Source organism: Ambystoma mexicanum, chromosome 8 (assembly GCF_040938575.1).
Source record: "Ambystoma mexicanum isolate Mex_15411 chromosome 8, UKY_AmexF1_1, whole genome shotgun sequence".
Classification (NCBI taxonomy): Eukaryota; Metazoa; Chordata; class Amphibia; order Caudata; family Ambystomatidae; genus Ambystoma; species Ambystoma mexicanum.
Window position 1 is genome coordinate 1,300,760,722 of NC_090929.1, and position 26,127 is coordinate 1,300,786,848.

At 41.7% G+C, this 26,127-nt stretch overlaps 1 protein-coding gene across 2 annotated transcripts in view; it reads right to left on the reverse strand.

Moving 5' to 3' along the window:
- Positions 1 to 26,127, reverse strand: part of INPP5A (inositol polyphosphate-5-phosphatase A) — a 3,154,590-nt gene that overhangs the window by 1,557,284 nt on the left and 1,571,179 nt on the right. For both annotated transcript variants that reach the window (XM_069611412.1, XM_069611413.1), the window contains exon 5: positions 2,077 to 2,140. In XM_069611412.1, coding sequence (XP_069467513.1) covers positions 2,077 to 2,140 — 64 coding nt within the window. The remainder of the gene's footprint in view (positions 1 to 2,076; positions 2,141 to 26,127) is intronic.

A 26,127-nucleotide genomic window follows, 5' to 3' on the forward strand; every position in this document is an offset into this window, starting at 1 on the left:
ACCCCCCCTTGTCAATTTGCATATTTAAGTAACTTTGGGTCTCACCCTAAGTTACTAGGGGAATCCAGACGTGGACACCTTGCTCACTATTCTTAGAGAGGCACAGCTCCTCCCTACTGATGAGGTCCAACCAGACCGAAACACGTGTCTGGGGATGCTGTTGGTACTCTTGTTCAGAGGAGAATTGCCTAGCATTTCGGTGCTGGACTGCCCCAGGGCAGGACAAAGACTGATATGTTTGGGATATTTCTTCTCTGTGAAAGATAGTGAGCTAAAGACTCTGGGTAAATCTCTCGTAACCAGGACTAATGTCTGGCAGAGAGACTCCCAGGACCACCCCTTGTCAATTTGCATATTTAAGTAACTTTGGGTCTCACCCTAAGTTACTAGGGGAATCCAGACGTGGACCCCGTGCTCACTATTCTTAGAGAGGCACAGCTCCTCCCTACTGATGAGGTCCAACCAGACCGAAACACGTGTCTGGGGATGCTGTTGGTACTCTTGTTCAGATGAGAATTGCCTAGCATTTCGGTGCTGGACTGCCCTAGGGCAGGACAAAGACTGATATGTTTGGGATATTTCTTCTCTGTGAAAGATAGTGAGCTAAAGACTCTGGGTAAATCGTAACCAGGACTAATGTCTGGCAGAGAGACTCCCAGGACCCCCCTTGTCAATTTGGGACTTTTCGGGGGCCAGTCAGGGGGCCAATGTGCTCAAGATGTGAGGAGAGAGTGGTCTGACCAGGAGAGAGGGGTGACTGATGCTGGGGGGGGGAGGTCAGAGTGAATGAGAGCATCGAGAGTGTGTCCAGCAACAAGGTTTGCACAACAAGGTTCATCATATGGCAGGCTCCCACTACAACAGGTATTTAAGATGTTTTACTTTCCTGCAGTAAGCCTGATCTGACACTTTAACTAGATGTATGTGAGTTTTTTTCAATCTTCCATGAACTATTAATACTTCATACCTGTTATCATACTGCCCTACATTTTAGCAATAAAGTCAATGAGTTTGATTCATAGAAGCGTTTTATAATGGTGCAATCCCATTGGAAATGGTTCTGTGAATCAGGTCCAATGTCTAACTGCCTCTCCTTTCACCAGGCAGTTGAGAATTTCTTTGCTTGTCAGCATCTAAGAAACACTTAAACAGTATCTTTCAGTGGGAAGATGACAAATGTTGATATGCATCGTGCAAGCGCAAACTCAGACCCTAGTTTAAAAGGTATTAGCCTACTTGTTCAAAAAACCTTTGACCTTTTACTTTTGAGCAATTTTTTGTATCGTTGTTTGGTTCGAAATTCGGTCAAATGTAATTAAATACATATATGGGGTGGGGTAAGGAACTAGGGGGGAGGGTTTGCAGGGGGCCTCCCCCTGCATTTCGACCAAAAAACAACCAAAAATAATTGGCTCTAATGTGAAAAGGTCAAATGTTTTTGACAAAGTAGATCTAAACTGTTTAAACACGCTATCAGAAAACACACGTAACTGTGCCACAGTCCGTGAACTTAGTACGGGTGCAAAAAGAAAAAAAAAACATTTTTGCACCATTTTGCCTTTTGCTTAATAGTGAATTGTGCAAGTAAGTCTTGATCAAATCCTTGTCCATAACTTTGTAATAGGGTCAAAATGGCGGAAAACAGATGTTGCACTATTTACTGCTTAACATGGTAAGAAATATAGCAAAGTGATCTTGCCATACAGTTAACCTTCTATCACATTTGAAAAACGGAGCATTGTCCATTTACTTTGTTACTTATTAGGGAAACAGGAAAAATAGTCCATTGTGTTATTGCAAACATTTATTAAAATATTGTCCAGGACAAATTTGGAAGGGAAGTTGTTTTGCTATTCTTTATCAAGCAGGATGGCAAAGTAGCTAACGTGCCTTTCTTTCATTTTAGAACATGCTTTAAAATCTTTATGTACTTTGACCCAAAGAAAAAAAACAGCGTGCTTCATCTCCCTAGAACACAATAACCAACTTGGTGATAAAAAGATTTGGTGCATTGTTGCACCTCTGAAAGCTTTATGCAACATATAAAATGCTGAGGAGGTTCTATGAACGGTTTACCTTTAAAGTCAAACTGGTACACATTTTTCAAGGATTCATGTAGAAAGTAGAAGTTCCCTAGTGCCTGTGGGGAGACAACAAGCAGTACATTAAGAACTCATAATCACAATAAAAACGTTCTTCAATCGCAGCTCTTTCAAACATTATGACCGTCAGATAAACTGAAGAAAGAATTTTTCAGGCCAGGTCAAGCCCTTTAGAAAGTGTGGCCATTTTGAATAATATAGAAAAATTAGGAGCATGTAGTATATACAGTAATGGAGTATATTTCCTAAATAAATCCCAACATTTGTAGTAGGCAGATATGTATCTTTTGGAACATAATTTAATCAGCATATTAAATCACTGATATAAAAGTATTGGTTGTACCTAAAGGATTCACATATGGAACTTTGACACTACAGTTAACAATCTATGATGCCAGCATGCATTATTACAGAAGTAGACACAATGCCTTGGCATTCCTTCACTTTGGCCAGATGAGTTCATAAAACAGTTCTATTTTTATGTGTGATCGATGTAAACATATTTATACAGTGCTTGATGCCACAGGCCTGCAGTTTTAGAGGTGTACATGTAGGTGGTATAAATCTCTTTACTTCACTGATCATTTATAACAAGCAAAACATGCAAACAAAATTAACACACGGAAGGTTGAAATGCAGAGGGTGATGAAGTTGACAGGCAGTCAAATGGGAGGGCACATGTACATGAGAGTGGCGAGGGGTGAGCAAAAGAGTCAATTGCAGGCAACCTGGGTCAATATTCCTGAGACTGAGTGGTATAGATTGTGCAAAGGGTTACAGAGAAGTTTGGTTGTGGTCCAAGCAAATACTTCTCAGCTCTAAAGTTGGTTAGCCATCTCAGTGTTGCAGGAGTGCCTATTTCAGGATCTTTATGAACAGATGTGGATATTTCAGTCTTTGAGATATTGTGGGAACATATCCCAAAGAAAAGTGCATTGTGCTGTTCAGGGTTTGTCAGATGTTCTCTGTTTTCTAAAGCAGTGTTCTTGAAGATACAGCGATAATGCTCTTTGATTGCTGCCTGGAACATAATGACTAAGGCAGTACATTGGCTACTATGTAACTTGTTTACAGTAATTATTTGTGTTCTTGATTAAGGGCCAATGGACTGTGTTTATTGCATGAATTTAATGTGAAAGTGATGTTTTATTGGGGGTTGGGACCCAAGATCAGTCTTGCCGCTTTGATTTGTACTATTATTTAATGTATTAATACTCAGGTTTCTGGTGTTTGAAAGAAAGCTGAAATATTGAGCTGCAGAATGAATATGGATTTCAGCAGCCAATGTTTAACCGTACTGAGTATTTGTACTTATTTACAGGATAGTTCGAACTGTTTCTATGTCATTTCTCTGAAATGCTTTTACCTCATGGAAGGATCCCTGATCAGATGACTTTTCCCTAAAGTGAAATGAAGACCGTATGGGGCATATCTGTTTTGGCAGGCACATATACCCACAAAGACAGCAGACCACCACTGATCTCCCCCAACCCCCTCTCTGGGCTCTTTTAAAGTATTTTGCTCAAACAGGCTCCTGACAAATTGGCAGTCCTTTCTGCCACCCAGATCCTGGCCTTGTGACAATTCTTAGCCCCATTTCACCAATCACAGATTTAGCAACACCATATAAATTAAATGATGTTGTTTGGATAGTTTTTCAGTGATTTCACAGACTAAGCTAAAGTTATTCTTTTACAAGTTCACCCTAGGATCAAAGATGACACTCAGGCGCTGTGCCACACAATTCCAGCCCCTTGTTGAATAACATAGCTCATGTATTTTAAGATCCTCTTCAATTCATCAAGTGCTGCAAATGCAAGTGTCACCCTCTGCAACGGCTACTGTACACAGATGCCCAAATCTCACAATTTCTGGCAAAACTGATGGAGCAATTGATGACTCGTCAGATTCAAATATTATTTCTTAACATCAGCTTCACGAGCAGCCTAAATTACAACAGTAATGGTGCTGGCGGATATCAAGGAGATGCCATAGGCAGTCTGTGCCTTATACAAAGCCAATCACCCCCTTCTTCTACAGTCATTATTATTCACATCTGGAATCATGATATTATGTGGGTTGCATCTTCTTTCAAAAATGGTTGTACCCAACATTAAGGCTGGGCGCACCACTCCCAGATAGAACTTGTAAGTCTGACTGATCAGACTGAATCCTGGTTTTGTGGGCTTTCATGTACACAAGTGACACGCCATAGCTTTTTCCGGGATCTCTACTTCCAAGTTACAATAAGATGGCATGTGTTTTCATGACTCAGTGGAAGCCACCACATGTAATCTCCTGTCTCAAACTACCATTGGGGGTTTCTCTTCACTGACAACACATTTAACAAGCATGTTACTTTTGTCAGGAGGTGGGTCACTGAGATTCACTCTCACTAGTAGTCATCAGGAGATGGCACATTTACTCACAACCACTCAAAGGTAGCCCCGTGCCTGCCCCTAACAAACTCTGACTTCCCCATCTACCCTTTTGTAACTGATGTTCTTCCCTATCTACTATGACAAAGTGTCTGCCAAACCTTGGGGAAAGAGTATAGTGGCGTGGACAGCAGGGCCTGAGGTAAACTCAAGCTAGTGGTTCCAGAACCCAGTGGAAGTATATAGGGAATCCCCAGGCAAACCAATTTAGGTCCCCACTGTTAGGCAGATGGAAATCACAAGAAATTCACCCCCAATCAACCCTATAGAGAGAATTGGCCACCAAAGGAACACTCACAGGAACATTCCAAAGCACAAGCCTCCAACCCATGGCCTGACCCACTAAGAGGATAGCCACAAGGATGTGCCCAACCCTAACCCTCCTTCCCATGGGCAGAACCATCCAGGGGTTTAGTCACAGTGACAACCTTACCCGCTTTCCTCCTGCTGATACAAAGGTCCAAGTAGTAAAGAGTCACAGGAGCCCTCCCACCAGTCCTACAACCACTATGGACCACGACAAGCAGAGGGGGCTGAACCAAACCCTTGATGAAACTCCTTTGTGACCTAACAGAAGTATAGGAGGAAAACCATATCCATATAAGAAAACCATCCTGCACCAATTTAAAATTCCAGCTGAGTTAAAACACACATTATTTCCTACGGCATTAATGCTGGAGAAACCCTCTAAATTGTGATTCAAATGAGTGTACCCTGGGGAATTTCCACACTTAAAAAGCTGTGCATTAACCATGGATATATGATCCAAATTGAATGTGTGACTGCTGGTCCAGATAATCCCCGTTCTCCCAGTATTACAGGGGTTTCCGTTTCACAAATTCCTCACAATGAAGGGAACCCAATTGTGTAAACAATTTCCCATGTTCTCTGGAAGATTTGAAGACTCCCAATCTGCACGCCATAGGGGCACGTAGACCCAGACTCACGTGGGCAATAATGTAGTGGTGTCCATGGAGGGATTTAGGCTCCATACCTGACCTCGGCTATACAGCCACCATAGATGATAGCAGGCCTGCATGTATCCCCAGGCCAGCCTCCTCCTTACCCACATGACCAACCACCAAGTTGTCAATCACAAATTAGCACATCCCACATTGCATTGTTATTCTCAATATTAAGTACCAGCAAGGGGTGGAGGGACATTCCTAGAAAAAGCATTTAGAGAAGTCTAGCAGTGAGGGCTGTTTGAGTAGGAATTGGAGGAACTACTTTGTTGAAGAGTGGCGCTGTCATGCCACTCGCCCTGTGAGGTGCCTCCCACCTGGAATCACTTACCTCAAGGTGTCTTTCATCTCGTGCTTTCCGGCACCCCACTCCCAGACCAGAGTATGGCCCCTCAAACTGCACTGGCGTTTCCATCGACTCTGCTGCACGGTTCGCAGCATTCCATGGGTGCAACCATTATGGGTGAACCGCGCATGCGTGGACTGCTGCGTTCCTCATTCCATGCATCCACTGTGTTTAGAGCGCTTGGCAACGATGACTTACAGTCAAAGCCTCGTTATGGTGCCGGCGTTACAAGTACTTCCAGCAAAGCCCAGTTCCTTGCGTCTTAACGAGGTTGGTCCTTGCCCCCCTTGTTGCGCTCTTGGAATCTTTGTTCCTAGCCTTGTGATCCATGCCTTCCTCTCTGCCTGCCTTGCCTCCAGTCCTCTCCCAGTCCTTGCTCCTAGCCCCTTGGACTCCCTGCCCTGTGGTTCTGCCCAGCTCCTCCTGCTTTCTTCTGTTCATGCCCTGCTTTCCCGGACTCTCCCTGTATCTACCCATTTCCCCTTGCCTTGTCTACTCCAACTTGTTCCTTGCCAACTCCTTATTCTGATCCCTGAATACCTTGTTGTCAGAGGAAACACCATTTGGACCTCTCCTTTCTCCAGAAGTCCCTGCCAACAGTCAATGCACCGCTCAGTGACATTGGACATAAAGACACAGCATGGCCTTCCCGGTCAGTGCTTGCACTGCTCCTGTGCGACATAGATCCTAGGAAGAGCTATCCCGTGGCGTGGGGAGCTGATTCAGGACTCCCTAGTCGCACCCTGGTGGGTCCTGTGTTGGTTTCTCGCGTGACACTAACTTGACTACACAGGAAAAGCTGTGGTCAACAGCACAACCATCAGGAAAACCAGGTACGCAGCACCAGCGAGACACATTGCTTAACAGGCGCAAGATAGGAGTACTGAGAGGAGAGCAGGAGGAGAGAGCTGGAGGTTGGAGGGAGAGTTTAGGGAAGTTAAGAGTAAGAAAGAGTTACTATCAGAAAGGAGAGTTGAGGAGAGTTGAGGAGGCAGACCATGAGAGGAAGAGAGAGATTTGGGATGTGATTGGCAGACGAAAATCAAGGATGTCTTAAGAAAAACATTTATATAAGGGGAAAAAGAGTTGTGAGGGTGTGAGGAAGCAAAAAGAGAACTGAGACCATCTATATTGAGAGAGAGGGTGGGATGGTTTGAATAGATAAACCATCAGGTGAACAACCGTGCAGGACAGGGAAGGAGGTAGGCGTCCTTAAAATCAGTGGGTAGAGGGGAGATACCATCACTATACCAGAGAGGATAACAGGAACCTTTTGTAGCAAAAGGGAACATGAAGGTTCTAGCAGACCAGATTAGTTCAGGGCACAATCTGAAGTAGTTGACGGGACGTAAGGGATAGTAAAGTCTGACTGGGTGCGAGGTAGCGTACTGAAGATGGGACCAATGAGAGGTTGCCGAGTGGTCAATGACCTAGCACAAGAAGCTGCTCATCAGATATGCAACTCCCTGAGACCAACCTGGAGACTTATTTCAACAGAACCCAAGCTAAAGAGGCTGTGCAACGACCCCTTCAACCTCCTGGAAGAGTTTTGAAGACTTTTCACAAGCCCAGAACATGTTGGCAATGGAGGCCATGATCCCTGTCCTCAACAGACAAAGGTTCAGGAAACTCGCAAGAACTGCACTCCGAATACAAAGACCAAGCTCGTCAATTGGTTGATCAAGCATGATGAGACAGTCAGTGGTCTCTGGAACATTTTAAGTCATTTTTACTATATTTTGACTTTCACTAAAGACTGTATCTGTAGAATCGACACTAAAGTTTACATTTTCTTTCAAACCCTCCCCAGTTTCTCCTGGATGCCAATAAACGATGATCTCCACAGTCTCGGCTGTGAGAATTCCAAAGGAGGGATTATGTGGAAGCAAGCTCATTTTTGAATCCTTATTGATAACCCTCTCACTTTGAATGATTCCTACATATACTCTATCCAAAACAATTTATCTCCTATAAAACCTTCAATACATTCCTCTTATCGACACCTACATTTGTCTTGTGTTGTGTCACCCATTCAATCCACCCCATGATGCTATATACACTAGCCAAGTCATCAGCACCTTCTCTCTCTGTCTACAGGAATGATCATTAACTTCAACTGTATACTCCTCTTATATACCATTCACTCTAACACCAAAGGAAGTTTGTGAAGTGAGGTTTGGCTGAATTTGTGGAAATTCTGGTAATTCATAGATAAGCTGAATAAATCCATTCAGGTATCATGTGTAATTATGTAAGCATATAATTTCGAAAAATGGATTCACCATCAAGAATACACCAGAAGAATAAAATCCTGCAGATTTAGGAAAAAACAAAATGTTCCTGACAAAGGGTATTATTCCTCTTTGGGTCCTTGAGGATAAAGAAGGCATCCCTATTCCAGTGACAGTCCATAGGACCGAAAAGGAAAGTGACAACTGCCCTTTCCTGATTATACCAGACAGACAGATAGGCACAGGCACACTGGCAGAACACTGTAGGAAGTTCTTTTCTACAGAAGATGACACCACTTTCTGACTAGTTTTAAGGCCACGGGAGGAGAAGGAGTTCATCATGATTTGCAGAGTGCACTTCACGGTGTCATGGGCATGGAAACAGGTGAATATAATGAATGATATTACAGTTATTTGTTCCACTGTCCCACGTATTAATGTCTGTGATTGTTCACATACATTCATGGTCAGACACACTGATACACTGTTCCCTGCCACCCTGTGCGTCCACTTGCTTACGCTCTTTCTCTGTTCTTGCCCCATTTGCATGCAATTATCTTCCCCCAGAGTTACGCTCTACACCTACCCTCATGTGCCTTCTATCTAACATGTTTCCCTCGCCTCTAACCGGCCTCTGTCCCTCACTTTCTCTGCCTCCACTCTAGCACTACATCCATCATGGTCACAGCAGCCTTTCTGCCTACCTGTTCTTTAAAACATCTAATGTTGATAGTCCTAATTCTATATAAATCCTCCCATATATTGCCACCAGTGACTGTTCCATTTACTCCCCCAAAACCTAGTAAGAATGTCACTCAAACACACCCCATGGTAAGAAGCTCAGTGCTTCCCATCAAATCTGATTTCTCATGTATTGTACATTCTTTTTTGATCAAAAGAGCCTTGTTCCTTCCTGTGCCTACATAAATATATACATTAATAATGCTCATTCATTTTGATGAACGTGAGTTGTTCGACATTACGGTAGATAGGCACTTCTCCTGCACTGGCGGCACTGAAAACAGTGCACAGATTGGGAGTATGAGGAGAGGGGATGTGGAATTCAAGTCGGCATGCCCCTTGGTGCACCACAAGAAGGACTAGTCCATGAGCATGACAATGCACACAAACAAGCAATTGTTGCCACCATCTCCATGTCAAATGATCTTCCCAACTGCTGCTGCCCCTAACACCACCCCCAATAACTGAAGAAACACTGGGTTATAGCGTCAAGTCGAGGTTTGAAGGGGATGATACGATGGAACTGTGTAGTACATTTTAAGGATGGACAGGGGTGCTTTGGGGTTACGGAAGTCATAATGTTGCGTGAGGACTGCTCAGGAGGAACGTGCTCGCCTTGGAAGCAAGATGACACAGAGCAACACGAGTTCGATTCCCGGTTCTGCGCTTAGAAACCTCTGGGTATTAAGCACGTTATAAATAACCTATCATAATATATCAAAAACGTCTCTGCACCACTCTTCTCCTATGGTGGGGAGGTTTGTGACGTATTTAGCAATATGCAGCATATCGTCAGAACATTAACCCTTCTCTACAAACACCCTGTCAATCACAAATGTGTAGACAATGGAACCGTTCAACCATCCAAAACCTCTTTCTTTTGTATCCCTTGCTTAGTTTCTGGCCAGTTTTATGTTTTTTTTTTTTTACCACACTATTTTCCACGAACACTGCTGCAAGATGTGCCCTGAGCCTCCTGTGCCAAGTTAATTGAACAACTGAGCAACTAAGCTTATGCCAAGCTCATTGGGACATTGGAATGAGCCTCCATCGTTATGTCGGTAAAAGCACACACGTGGAAATGCACTGTAACGGTATTTTACCGTGTCGGTTTGCATGGCACGCATTGCTGCGTGTCTGCTCTACTTTCCGTGTTATTGCCATCAGTCCCGACTTTTTAAGAACAGGAACTTGAAAGCATACATTGAAGGCACTGTGAAGTTTGTGTCTGCAAATGGTACTAACAGAATGTAGTATTAAAGATGCTTATGGGCCCTTGTTTTAAAGACGCATGCAGGTTGTCATGGTATTACTAAGTGTGCACGCATGTGTGTTGGCATTGTTCTCTCCATGAGTGTTCAGTAACTGTCCTCAGGATCATAGATATGGGAAATGGGGCAGTGCAATGTGTGATGGATACGTCAGTGTCGCAGGTCATCCTCGCATTGATGGGGTGGTGTATTTCCCTCTTCCCAAACACCTGCTCCTCGGCCTCTTGGGGGTACAACGGGTCTTTGTGTGCAACCCAGAGCTCCAAGAAAAACTGGAAACCCAGCTATTGCATGCCATTTCCCCCCACTGCTTGGACGGTCTGTGAGTCAGTGGGGAAGATGAGGTTTTCAATATGGCAGGACCATGGCTTGCATGCCCGAGTAGTTTATGATCTTTGGTGGGGGTAAATCACTCGCCAGTGTGACTGTTTTCACGAAAGATCCAGTCACAAAGAAGTGCAGGACTGTCAATAACTTCACAACTGGCAATAATAGTGGATGCATGCCAGTTCTGGTGCTGATTTTGGTGTTGGATTACAGAAATGATGTTTGCAGTCTGCTTCGTCCCCGTTCCCGTGCGTGTGTGTTTGGACCATTAAAGCTTTCATAGTGCCTCTTGCTTTTCGGTGGTGCATTGGTTTACTGTTCACATGTTCGCCCATTACTTAAAACGGTCGGGCATTAGCGCATGCAGAGTAACCCCGGTATAAATTCAAGTCTGTGAATCGGGTACAGAGAAATTATGCAGATACAGCATTTTCAGAAGAAAACTGTACTAAAAAGCGTAAGGCTGCCCAGTAGGTTTGCCTTGTTTTAGCAGTTCCAAGGGGCCCTGTATGATTACACGCAACTTCGGGTACAGAAATGACAATGCTTCAACAAGAAAGAATGCGAATAGTCGTGTATTCCATCCAAGTCCCAAGATCCTGTGTAGAGACATTGGGCCGGATTTAGAAACGCATTTTCAAAGGGATGTTCCCATTGAAAAACGCGTTTGTAAATCAGTCCCATTCTATCTGCTTTACCTTTTGCCCTCTTATTAAAGCGTTTGCCATTCATTGATAACCATTCCTTGTGGACAATATGGACATTTCTTTTCAAATGACACCGCTCTGCAATTTAAGGGCTGCACACACTGTCTGAATGTACACTTGTGCTAGAGCAAAAACACGGACATATACAAGTTCATAGATTAACGTGATGTTTAAGCCGCTTTAATGACAGCGCTGAACACCGCCGAGGAAACAGCAACCCGTCATTGCACACAGTCCTACTGACTGGCCTAAGAGAGGCAATGCGTTAAATAAAAGAATGATTTAGTCTCATTTTGCCTTTTTTTCACTCGGTGACAGAGACACCCTCCTGGCAGAGGAGCGCTTCAGCTCAGTGATTTCTGCATTATTTATGAGAAGCTGCACATCTACAGATTAAACATTTGCTGATTTGTCAAAAGCGCAAACATGAGGTCTTGCCCATCTCCTTGACATATTAGTTCATCCAACGGAAAACACTGTCACACGTTTAATTGATGAGTACACGTCCCCGTGACCCAGGCAGCCTGCTCGAGTTTTTTTTTTTAAATTCTTTCTCTCTGCTCCCCCGCCCTCCCTCCCACTACAGAGGTGGCAAATAAGACATAACTGTCGGAAGCTTTGTGGAACAGCCAAGGTGAAAAATGCGGCAACAAGGGCGCTTAACAAAAGAGAGCAAAATAAGGCATCTTAAAAAAAGAACAGGTTTAAAAGAGAAGAACTTCACTGCTTGCAACGTGCTCCATTTCTGAGTTTCTTGACTGAGAGCATGCGTGGAGCCACTCCAAGAGTCGGGAGTGCATTAAAATGAAAAAGTACCAATTGCAGAAACCAGGAAGGAAATTGGGGAGGGGAGAACGGATTTCAGAAGAACAGGGGAGAATACGGCCTATTGGGAAAGCCGGATAGGGGCAAGTGTACGAAATTACAATGGATAAAAATGTGCTTCTATGCCACTAAAAGCTATCTGCCTGCCCTCATGTCTAACCTCTTGTCTATATGTCTGTCTGCCCTCCTGCTTACCTTCAAGCCTGTCTTCCTGTCCAGATATACGTCTATACAAATCCATTTGTACCTATCCACCCAGTCATCGAATGATCCATTCATGAAATTGTGTCAGGGGTCGCTTTGCAAAACTCACCAAAAAATTACAAAAGTAGTCAAAAAGGAGTGTACACCAATGCAAGAATTAAAGCAATTTTATTCAGTGCCCTGACGCAGCTGGGACAGCAAATTCGAACATATTGTAAAACAGAACTGGTGAAAAGGCACTGTCCAAGAAATGCCCCTAAAGTTGGAACTTGTATACAATGCTGAGTAATTAGTAATCATGATCGTGCGACATGACAAAAATCTCCCCACACAAAGCTAATTGGATTTCACACTCTGGACCCTTACATTGCATTCAACAATTGGGTCGACAAACCTTCCCAAATCCCCCCTCAATTATATGTGATGTCACAATCCACCCCAAATTCCCACAGCGCAAAGTTAATTCATTGAAAAATTTGAGACGACCAGTGGAACTTTAATCATCTTCCCTGGTCGCCTCATCTTGGTTCTCATGAGAAGAGCTTTACCACCATGTCGCCGCCAGAGCCTTGAACCTCAGCCATACTGCTACACAAATGTTGCATATCAGGGACACTAATCCTTTTCCCAGCGAAAATGTACTACGGGGCAATTTGAAACCACTGTGGTTCTTTTCGGCTCCATTAGAAAATCATATTTCATAAATGATTTTGAATTAGAAAATGGGCATGCATTCATTATTCGCTGGCAGAACCTGTGAGTTCTAATGTATAACCTAAAAAAATAACCATTGCATACTTCCTTCAGCACTGGCCCGGGAATGCAGACTCTCAGTGGCTTTTTCCACACACAAAAGGCTAACACACGTTTTGTGCAAAAGCAAGCTTTTAAGGCCTATTTACCACATCTCCCCCTACCACTAAGTTTGATTATACTTACCGTGCCCTTGTATTTAGTGATTCATTTTATTATAGGTTCTGTTTCACAAATATCAGAAAGCACCCCCTCCCCTTTTACAGTGCTACTCTCACAGCTGACAAGTGCATTCCGTTATACTGCATTGAACTTTCATATTTATTACAAATCCATTCATATCCATCCATCTGTACCTACTGATCCAGCCATCGAAGGATCCAGCCATGAATCCATCCATCCATCCATCTCTACCTACCCATCCAGCCATCGAAGGATCTAACCATCCATGCATACATCCATCCACAAATCCATTCATCCATCCATCCATCCGTACCTACCTACCTACTGATCCAGCCATCGCATGATCATTCCATCCATCCATCCATCCATCCATCCATCCATCCATCCATCCATCCATCCATCCATCCATCCATCCAACATTATCTAGATAGCTACACATCCATCTATCTTTTGGTCTCTATGTCTCTTTCTCTATCTGTTTATCTCTGAGTTTCTATCTCTCTGTAGCTACCTCTGTATATCTTTGTATCTATCCACCGGTCTGTCAATCAATCAATCACTCAACCTCTATGTATCTAACTGCCTGTTTGCATATCTCTCTGTTGTTATGCATCTATCAGAATCTATCTTGAACTCTATAGCTATACATCTGTCTTTCAACCAATCACTGTGCCTCTGTGTATCTACCTATTCATTTATCCATATGCCCCTATTTCATACACTGAAGTTCTAAACAATACAATTGCCTTTATTTACGTTAAATGTGTCTCTTTCTACAGTGGTTAGAGTCTGCATTGTATCAAATGAAAATATTGTTGAATGTTTTGAAATGGTCCATTTTAGAATAACATTATCAATGGTGTTTAGGGGCTAAATGTTGCTTTTTACTACTGTGACTACGAAATGTTGTACAAGAAAGAAAAGACTGTTCAGAGGCAAAATGCATAGGTTTGATGCTGTACACTGAGATAAGGAACTAAGAAGGTTCTTTGCAAACCACAAATTGGAATATACAGAATTGTATATGTGTAACTACAAACCAAGAGAATAACAAAAATCCATCATCCCTACGGATAATGTGTCAAAATTATTTTTTTCTTCACCACTATCAACAATATGATTAGGACATAATGGAAAACACTGGACCCAGCAAGATTCAGGCTAGACATAATGAAAGAGGAAGAAGTACTGAAAGCGGGGCTCACTTTCAACATAACATAGCATCTTATTTGTACAAAAGAGTTCCGCATTATGGTCTTTTTTCCAAGAGAATTGTTAAGTTCTTTCAAAGAGAACTACATTGCATAATATTGATAGTAGGAACACATTTGCATTCCACATTGAGAATGCTGTACAAATTTGGCCTTTCCAGGAATTTTGTCACTCTCTACTCAATCTGGGATGGAACTGAAGCATTAACTTCAACACAAAATAGCTGTTTAAGCTAGGATAATCCACCCCCTGTCCCCTCTGCTTCGGCGCTGAGGCTCAGGGAGAATAGCTCAGCGGCAACGTGCTCGCCTTGGAAGCAAGACGACACGGAAGAACACAGTTTGATCCCCTGGTCTGCGCTTAGAAACCTCTGGGTATTAAGCACGTTTTAAATAACCTATAATATCATATCACCGTTAAGGAAATGTTTGCACAACCCTTTGGCGAGGACTGTGTGACATTTAACTTAAAGGTAGAAACATGTTTCTCACCAAAAAGAAAGACCAGACTTGCTAATGGCAGCAGTGGCAGATGTGAATACTCCTGTGGATCCATCATTGAAACCCTGAATAAAGTCTCCTCCAAGGTGGCCAGGGAAAGAAAGACGCTTCCTGGTCGCAACCCTGGGAGTGGTATACTGTGCGAGGATCACCTGGGTGGAGACGAAGCCCAGGAAAGTGAGGAGATTCCGTGGGATGAGACACTGTATTTTTCCTCTGATGGGGAGATCCTCACCACTATGCCAGAAAAGGTTATGGCTTATTGTCATTTTCATATCTCTCAACCTCCTGTTAAGTCTAAGGTGAAAAACCCTAAGGTTGTAACACCAAAACATATTACACCAAAAGAAATAATCTTATTTATCCCTAAAATATAATGTCCTCCTCAATACCAAAAGGTACACTACAAGGAATGGTGGAAATGTTGTCCTCTTTACACCCTTTTCCTCTAACAAAGTTAATACCTACAGCCCCCTCTGTTAAAATTAAGGGAATTAAATCAACCCTTATAAATACACAAGAAGTAGAAAAACCTGACTTTGAGACAAACTACATGTCCCAGAATCCCATAGAGACTGAGATGAAGAATAGGGCTGAAGAAGCACGTTGATGCAGAAAACAGGCAATTAGGCCTAGCAGCCTTTGCAAGGATCAGGCAGTTGACATTAATGGCTTGCACCTTAAACCAATTGCCCCACTTACGAAGAATAAAAGGCTGCAGCAGGAGAGGAAAGAAGGAAGGTGCTGGAGCAGGAGATGGAAGGCTGGCAGTAGTAGTAGAAGTAAAAAGCACAAGGCTGGCAGCTCACAAGGAAGTGGGATACCCTAAAGGGCACCGGGACATGCAGACAGCAGATTTCACATGTAAGTTCTCAGAGGGTCCTGTGTTCACAAACCCTGCCTTGCCGTGGCTGCACTGAGATAGACGTGCTGAGTGTGAAGGTTTTCCCAGGTGCGCCTGGTGGCTGTAATTGCAGATCTGTGACCCTGCTGAATCCTGAGGCCTGTAGCAGAAAGCAAGCCGAGTGACAGAGGAGTGAAAGGGACTCCCAGTTGGCATGGCCGGACCTGAGAGACCCGTGCTGCAGAAGGGTGTGGATCCATAGTGTGCCTAAAGCAGCAGTAGAAGTTGGAGAAGTCAGGAAGTTGAAGTAGCCCGCAACTGCAGTGTTCCTGGAGCTGGTGAGTGAAGCTTGGCATTCAGATTCACTCCGAAAACCTTGCCGGTAACTGTATCAGCTCTAAAGTGACTCACGTAAGGGTAGAAGTGAGTATAAACTGTTTTTCATAGTGAAAAGTATGACTAAAAACTAGTAAAAGTCAAAGTGCTCGTGTAAGAAGAAAAGCATCTAATTTCCCATTGTTGTGCTATTAAGGTTGCCAGAGTGGCTGTGCATCTCTTATTAAAGAGGGAACGTTTGCTAAAACATTCTGAAAACCCTAACATTGACTTTCTCAATTCTTACAAGTACTTACAACATCAAAGGAAGGTCATGTGTGGGCAATTGTGATTCCTGACAGGAGTTAGAAAGCATATCCATGATATTATGTGGGAATAGAAGCACTTACAGTTATTTAAGGTAAAAGAGCTACCTTAAAATGTGGTTGCGTGTGCCTAAATCTGTTTCTCCGTTGAAGATGGAACCTTGTAGCAGTAAGAACGATTATTCTTTAAACCCAGAAGTTGTAGTAACGAGAAGAACACGCATTACCCAAGCCAAGAGGCGAACCCTTTGTATAGTGAAGCAAGACCTGTTTAAATCTACCCACCTGAGTTGTGAAGTTATTAAAGGTCCAGTGTCTCGGATGCAAGTGTGACATTGTTATCTGAAATTGGAAGTGTGGCAATACAGCTTCAGGGTAGCTACTGCAACCAAGAAGATGTGAATACAGCTGGGGAAGGGAGCTGGGTGCTTGTAAGAAGATTGTGCAAATGATCTTTAATGCTGAGAATGCTGAAGTTGAGAGAAAATTAGTCTTGAAGCAGTGGCAGGTTATACTTGTGGCAGAAAGACAGATAGAAGAGGCACAGAGGTTTCCCTTTTCTTTGAGCACAGTAAAGTAGAGGTTGAAGTGTCTTGTCCTTATATGCCTAACAATGCTGAATTGTAAAGTTGAAGCAGAAATACCAGAACTGTGGTTGTGCATAACACTGAAGTTGGTTAAAAAAGTGGCATACTGTGGAACAAAGAAGTCTGCTCCCAGGGTAACAGTAGTAGAAGGATGGTTGTCAAGAGTAAAGCAACTGTCCAAGAAGAAGCATTCTAACCATTATGCCAAATACACTGCAAAGGTCCTAACCACTTATGAAGTTGTAGAAGGAGAAGTTGTTAATCCATTCTTTGAACTGTGGCAAAACAATCTTGAAAGAGGATATCCAGGATTACCATTGGTGCTATTTACTTGGCAGGAATTGGAAGGGGATCTTTTCAACTGTGGATTTTTGTTTGATGATTTTTTGTTTTATTTGGAACATACAAGAACTGGTTCAAGACTTTCCTTTTCCCTTTGAACATTTGGGAAAGTTGACTTTGGACAATCATGGGCAAGGGATTTACCCAGAGCAGGTGAAGGTCATCCATAATACTGGTTATTTGTCTTTTACTCTTTTGTGTTGCTTATAAATGACTTTAAACATTTTGTTGTTTAGTGTGAGGACAAGTTTGTTTATGTTAGGAGTTATTCCCTTAGGCTTTAGACTAGGCAGGGAATTACCTCATAGAGTAGCATTAGAGAGGGTTTATTTGAAAACTTTTTCTTTAATAAAATGGTTAATTTTGAGAGAAACACAGGCAGTTGACTACCTCACATTACTGACCCCTCTCACAGAGCATTCAGGCTTAACTCAAAGAAGTAAGAAGGCTGCCAGTGAATTACAGCTATTCCCTATAGTCACCCACAAAGACTACACTGAACTGGTTTACTTAAAAATATACACTTTTTTTAAATGGTCACACTAATTAATATAATTTAGGTTAACATAAGTACTTAGGTTAAACATAAAAGAATTAAAGCATAGTGTATATATACAATCAATAATGGTCAGTTACAATCATCCAGACCAGTCCTATGAATAAAATGTAACTCTGATACATTGTTCTAGACCATATACATATAGGCTTTTTAGAGAGTGAAGGGACAGACAATAAAAGCATACGTTAATACTATCATGTTCAGGGAGAAATATGCAACAAAGAAATATTTCAACTACACTCTAACACATATTGATATAAACATTACAAATGTATCCTAAGCAACTGTGTAGATCGTAGAAGAAAGAAACGTGGTTACAAAATATCCAACAAAGCCTAGAGAGCTATCTACCAAAGTTAATTAAACATTTATGTTCATGCTACGCTGACCCATAAGGCCATATTAGCCTCCAAAGAATGAAAACACATGTAATAAGCAATGGAAATACATGTAACAAGAGACAACACACTAACTCATTAAGCAGGAGAGTAATATAAAGATTTAAACATTTACATTAAATCCACTATAGCAGATAACAATGAAAGTCTTGTAGGGAAACTCCAGGGACAAAGGAAAAATGTCACTGTTCGGGAAAGTACCTTACAATGTCACTTTGTAGGAGTTCTCAGTGTTAGTAAAAGTGCTGCGAGTAAACAGATTCCAATGGTTCGTTGGACATGACAGGGGCAGACAGGCATCAGAATATGGTCCCAATGGTGAAGACAATGCTGTTAGGTGACCCAGGCCAGCCAAAACAAACAACATAGGGGGTAGTGGTATCCCACAACCCATGTGGATGTGGGCATCATCCTACCCCAAGGCGCACGATAAAGGTGGTAAAATGGGAAAGTGGTAGTAAATGGTCTCAGCAGAGAGATCCCAACCCACCTGACATGGAAGACCAGGGGGAGGATGAGGACAACCCCAGAAGGATGTCCAGCAGTCATAAATCAAAACCAGAGCCAAGGGAAAGACACAGGATACATCTCATATGGGCCTAGTCTGGTCTAAAATTTCAGCAACAACTGCATGGCAAATTCCTCCCACAGGTAAGTAAATCTGCAGAATACCAGCAGAGCTGAGGCAAATTGGTGTTTCCCCTAAATATACACTTACACTCATGGACTGGCTTAGGCCAGTCCTACAATCACATATATGGGCATTTAAACAAAGGTTTTGGTGGCCAGCCAAATATGTTGGACCTCCAAACCATGTGAGATTGAGGTCCAGCCACACAGGATATGTAATGACAAGTTTAGAAGGCCAGGTACTGGTCTACACCAGTCCAAGCTACAATAGCTGCCAATTTAGCCATTCCTTGTGGTTTCCCTAGACAAAGAAGAGATGGACTTTGAAAAATACATTGGTACACCAATGTTGACAAAAAAGTTACATTTGACATCTAATGTGCTAAATCAGCATGTACCCCTGGAAAACCATATCTTCATGAAAGCTACAACCAACCCACTCCCTAAAATTATGCTAGGGTGATATGAGCACCCCAACAGTCAAAATGTGGTGGTTCCTCCTAAAAAACAAAGGGGGAAAAGCAAAATGGTTAGGGGTACTATAAACTGGGATAACATGATACGGAAAATGTATTTCTACCCTAACACCACCATTTGGAGAGCATTCAACTGGCTGCACCCTTTCAAACTCCAAACCAAAATGGCATTAGCCAGAACCTCCTATTATGACATTTAGAAAGAGAATGACATTGAGGAATTTACTAGTCAAAGCTCACATGTCAAAAGTATTGAGTACAGCTAAGCATAAGTAAAAAAGAGAAACCTTCCTGTGTTATAACTGTCAACATTGTGACAACATTATAAGAGGAGAATCAATTTTACATCCTTACAAGAGTAAAAGGATTTGGCTTAGCCACTGCAGCACTTGTAGCTCTATGAATGTGATGTATGCCATTAAATGTCCATTTGAACTGCATTATATTGTAAAGACCAATAAGAAAGCCAAAATCTGCTGGACGGAACATAAATCCAATATTAGAACCAGCAATCTGAAATCACCTATTAGAAGACATTTTCAGGAACAAATGCATAATGTATCACAAATGAGGTTTGTTATACTAGAGGTTCTTAAACAAGGGGCCCGGGGATCTAGATAGGTTACTCCTCCAAAGGGTGGCATTTTGGATAGATACAATGGACACATTGAACCTCAAAGGTCTCAACGAGGAATTAGAACTATACTGTTTCCTAGACATTTTTTCAGTCTGTAAAATAAGGGCCTTGCAGATGCTGCAATCTGTATATTTAACTTTATTAGTGCAAGATTTTATTTTTTCTAACATTGTAAATAGTTCTACAATGTTTTAAAGAACGCAAGGATGATAAGTACTAGGATCTTATGATGGTTTGACCTAAAGGTGTCACACTAATATATTGACCCTTTAATTATGATTATATGGTTGCATTAGGAATAATTGACTGTGTTGCAAAATATGGAACTCAATTCATAAAACTGACATAAGCTTCAGGAGTGGAATGTATTTAAGTTGTTAAAGATATAAGAACATGACAGATTGTGATCTAAGTCTATTAATTCACTAAGGTGCTAATTTCAAATCAGTATATATGCTACTACAAGAGTAATGTTGAATTACGTTGATACAAATGAAAGAAGTACAACATGACTGTAACCACTATCCCCAAATTACTGTTAATGTTTTTGAAGTAGTTACAGGACAACTCATTTCTTTCTACTGAGTATACTGTATGTGTACACATTTGACTCCTAATAATTGTCAGTATTTGTACCAATGGATGTTTATATATGTTCACCCTCTAATAGTGGTTTGCATTTGTTTTAACACATATACCATTATATTGATAATATTAGATATTCTAAAGAAAATATACACATAAGATGGTGTGCAAATGATACTACTACATAAACATTTGTGAATTATAGCAGCCATATTTGAGTAGATATTTATAAAATGGGAACAGTTCAGTTGCTTTTTCTATATTTGAAAAAATACTATTTACTAATCTAACCCCGATTCCTATGTAAGTACATTGATAAATCAGTATTTTTAAGGATATTTATTTTAAACAGTATACATATGAATATAGACTGTTTAACATCCTTAACCAACACAATGAGGCATGATGTGTTTGTCTGCCATTTATATAAATCAGGTTCTATGTGATAATGTTGGCTGGAAAAAGTCGCCAGTTATGCAACTTTTTTTCCTGACCCCTAAAATACTTTCCCAAAATATTCTAGGAGAGGTATAATTTTATATTATAAACTCCAATCGTCGAATATTTAGGGAAAGTGTTTGATTTTACTGAGCCTGGTGGCCATTTCCCAGGCAACTTTATCACTGGACACCATAAATCATAGCGGCCATGTTAGAATGGACGTCTAAACAATGGGAAAGGTCAGGTTGCTTTCATCGCATAGAACAAATGCTAGTATTTACTAATCAAACCTTGATAACTATGTAATTATATCCTCCATTCAGTATCCTTCCTGATATTATTCTGAACCAGTATTATAAATTAATAAATTGTGTTTACATTTTTAAACTATACATTGAGGCATGTTGTTCATGTTGGCCATTTTCTTACCTTTCTTCCAGCTCTTATAGGGTTATAAATGGCCAGTCATTAGAACAGTTAGTGTTTGAACTTATAACTTCTTACAGCTCTATGCTTTGATCTTATAAAGTAAGTGTCTCTTCATGTTTGTAAATAACAGTGACACAGACTTGATGTGTTTCCCGAACTTTTCAACTGTACCATCAGGAAGACAGACCACTAACTTTACATATGGGAATATTTATTTTCATCAAATAATTAGCAAATTTAGAGGGGCACCGTACATTAATGATGCACATTACCTTTTTACACTGGAACAAAAAAATAAATCAGTTTCTGGATGGAAATGGTACATCTTTCGCCTTTTGTTGGATGGTGAGGCTGCATCTACATCCCGTATTTCAACAAGGGGAGTTTATTTGTTTCTTTTGGGGCTGTCTGTGCAAAAGCAATCTGAGGAGTATGTCAATCAATGTGTTATACGGATTTAAACAAATTCAGCATATACCACATTCTGCTTTGTCAAAAATGAAATCCACTGCCAGTTTAGCATATCCCCAATTTATGCAAATTGCGCACATGCCAGGTCGCAAAATTCAGCAAAGCAAATGTAAGGCAAATGTCTACTTTGTTGAATACTGTGAGGAATCTGAGGGTGTCCTCACTTCTTTACCCAATATATCCTCCCCCAGGTGGCCAGGAATAGACTGTCACTTTTGGATCCTGACTCTGAGGATGGATATGCGAGGGAGGATCACCTAGGTGGAAGAAACCTGAGGAGTGGGGATGAGGCACCCTTGGGTGAGACACAGTATCCCTATTTCCCTTTCACAAGGAGGCAAACATCCCCCAAGCCCTTATAGGGTATTACCAAGCTCTACTCTATTATTATAGAAAACACTCTCCCAATATACACCAGTCAGGTACTGAGATGAGGAAGAGACAACCCAGAGGTATATATCCTCTTGTTATTAAGACAGACATGCACAAAAACCACTCTGGTACAGGGACGAGGAAGAGGCATGCTGTGTACCATGACTGTTACTCATTAAAGGAACATTGCCTGCACCTTGGGCTGGGAGGGCGGTACAAATGGGAGATCGCCTGTGTAATGCTTGCAGGAGAAGCCGGAGGTGAGACCAGGGAGACGTGTGCCCCGAAGCATCCAGGAGCAGCAGAGTCGCTGCAGCGGAAGTGGGAAAGGTCTCAGTGGCAGAACCAGGTGAGTCAAAGGAGTTTGAATGACTGTGGGAAACAGTCGGGTAAACCGCATGGTCTGAGCAGGTTTGATCGCTCATGAGTGAACGAGGGACTGTTTAGGCACTGTGAATGCCAGTCCAGCTTAAAAGAAAGACTTTTGACAATACGATAAATTGAAGGCTATAACTTGAAGGATAAGACAATTGAATAGAAGGATTTGTGAATACCGAATTCTTAATCAGATGAACTTGATAAGGCCAGGAAAGGGCCGGAGAAATTGAAGTTTTTGAAAAGTGTGAAAACGCCCGGGAGCCGGGTGCCAATAACCAGCAGGAGAGTAAACTGGGAATTTCATGGCTAGTTAGGCAATGTGCTTGAATGGAATGAAATGAAGCATTATGTTGTGAATACCTAAACAAAAGAAAGCAAGTTTGATTGAATGCGATTTGAATTGCTAATAGTTGATGATATTCCCTGATGCAAAGGAACTGTATTGTTTAGCATATTAAAAACGCTGCAACCTGAAAGAATAAGCAGTGGCAAAATCTTTGATAATATCTAAAAATATAACAAGTGAATGGTGGCTAAACAATTCTTGAGAGAGATTGAGAGGAAAACCCCAAATCACCACATTGTGGTTTTCGTTATACATTTTTTTATTAGGCAGGCCAGGAATATCCTTTTATGGTTTGTCAGCAAAGCCTCACATTAATAGTGTAAGGTGTGCGTCATGCTGGCTGATAGAAACATAATTGTTTACAAAAACAGCTAAGTGTTTATTGGTCATGCAATAACATTTCTTGTGATCTTGTTTGCTGTTGCAATTTGATCATGTATATTGCTTCTTATTCGTTGTTCAAAGTTGTGTGATTTGTTAAACAGATGGTTTTAGGGACACACACTAAAATAAACCTTTTTGATAATGTTTTATTGATTGATTCATTCATATGAATCAAATCCAAACTTTTAGTTTGATATCCAGAATATTTATTCAAAAAACGTCATACATAAATAATGCAGAGCATAAAAAGACAATAATTCATTAAAAAAGACAACTTCCCACTATACGATTTCAAGGTACAACATTTTTTCTACTATACAATTTAAAACGTATACCATTTCTTTCACAGCAGGATCAGACATAAATAGAAATACGATTGGCTAAAGCAAAACACATATTAAAATAATAATAGTAAAAAATATACTATAAATAATAATAGGTTATTTTTGACACGCTTAATACCCAGTGGTTTCTAAGCACGGACCAAGTGATCAAACCTGAGTTGCTCCACGGCTAACGCAGGTACCCTGAGCTATCCTCCCGAGATATAAGAAACAAGCATACATTAAGGCTGCAAAGCACACCAACTATATTTGTGAGAAAAAGAACAAGACAAAAAATGCACATAATAATCAGAAATGATTAAAGAAACGCAAACCTGACTTATTTTCAGAGTGTAACAGATTGTCCATTCTAAATGTGAACGCATTTGATTCGTCGCTCATATTCTACAACTAGTGAAAAAAGCTTTTCTAAATTGTTGGTATATAGCGGCTTTGAATATGGCAGCAAACATGTTCGTCTCAAAGAAGAGTGCTTTCTGGCAGCCTCAGCCCATAATCACATGGCTACTACCACTGACCCCAGGCACGCCAGCAAGCCAAATTATCCTGTAACGGTAACCTGACAACTCGCAAACAGCAATTAAGTATCCCGTTTACAAAGAGAGGAAACGAGATCGAGATATGGTCACAGACTGTCAGGAGTAGTTTTGACCAGGCACGTTTTTAGCATAGGCATTGATATAGATGCTTCCCCTCTTGTGTCCCACTATTCAGCTAGTAAAGTAGAATTAACTATTTATTTGGTTATGGGTGTAATAATAAATCAAATATCTTTCCCAATGACACACAGGATATTTTTCGTGCAATAATACCACGTGATATCATAAGGATCCCACATAGGTTTTAACTCTTCCAGAATGTCTTTGCATACTCATCTTTTAGCGGCCAACCAATGATGGACCCAGGTTCTTGCATACTGCAACCCAATTAGAACTGCGACCAAACCGACCTTATATTCACTTTGGCCCACAATATAAGCAAGCAATGTGCTTACTGTCAAAACACACGTTAAGAACATATTTTCAATTGCACAACATCTCTTGCAGGAATAGCAGGCCCATATCTCACTATAAATAGATATCATGCAACGTGGCCTTATCCCAATACACTACAACTACTGATCTAAGTGAAGAACTTCCCATTCTCCTGTGAAACCAGTGGATTGCCTCTTTTTCAACTGAGTTTGGTCGGCATGGGCTGCCCAGGATAAATTTGAGGAAAAACATAATCCCTATTAATTATATATTGTCATTAAGTCCAAAGGTTCACGTTCATAAATCTTGTTTTAGGGAGGATCACCTGGGTTGAGGGAGCTTGGGGAGTGGGCAGAGGACGTCCTTGGGTGAGACATGGTATCCCCGTTTCCCTTTTCACAATTAACCCTCTATCCCTCAAGCTTTTGTAGGCTATTGTCAATTCTTTCCCTTTTTCTTTCCTACAAACTGTAGCCAGTAACCCTGCCTTATTACTGGGATGAGGAAGAGACCAACTAGGAGAACACATCCGCATTTGATAGATACACACACAAATCAGGGACAAAACAGAGTTATACATGCTGCTTTAATTAAATCAGACAGTTCCAAACACCACTCTGGCACTGAGACGACGAACAGGGCTATGGAGTCATACCGGTGGAACAACCAGGCTTGTCCACCTAATGGAGTTCTCCATAGTCAGATAATTGAACTCAATGACCACCACATGGGGGTCACTTAACACACCTGAGAGATATAGAAATGCCCGCCGCATTGAGAGAGGAGGGGTGGGCTGGCAGGAAAGGCGCAGGAGACCCAGGTAGAGGGGTCAGTGTTGGGCAGGAGAAAGAGGTGCCGGGACTGTGAGAGGGTCTGGAGGTTGTGCTATCCTCCTGAACAGGTCAACGCAGCAAGAGCTGTGGAACTCCCATTGACCCAAGCTGCCGCGGGAATCCAGGAGAGCGAGCGGTACTCTCTGTGTATGCCACCAGGGAGAGGCAGAGTTTGGGGAAGCCGGAAAGATGAAGGAGCTTTGAGAAGCCTGTTGCAAAGGATGCCTAGCAGAAGGAAGCTGCCTTGTGAGACTGTTGAGTGTAAAGCGGGAAAACATTCATAACAGGGCACTCTGGTAACTTATAACCAAGTCCCTTCTGAAAGTTATAGAAAGCACTGTTGAATGCTGTGCAGAGTAAAAAGCAAGTTGAACACTTGTGAATGGAGTGAAAGAAAAGTATTACATGTTGCAGATACCACAGAATGTATTGTATGTATCCAAGCATAAGTCAAGAGAATACCAAGAAGGGTATGAAAATGAGAAACCAAGTATTGACGCAAAGTTAAGAGGGGCCCAGGAAGTGCAGGTTAAGAGGAAACCTGTGTTGGCAAGAGTCAGAGGAATACAGAAAAGTGTAAGAAAGTGCATGGTGGCTAAGTAAGTCATGGTACAGTGTCTGAAGGGTGTGACCATAGGGAATCAACTAAAC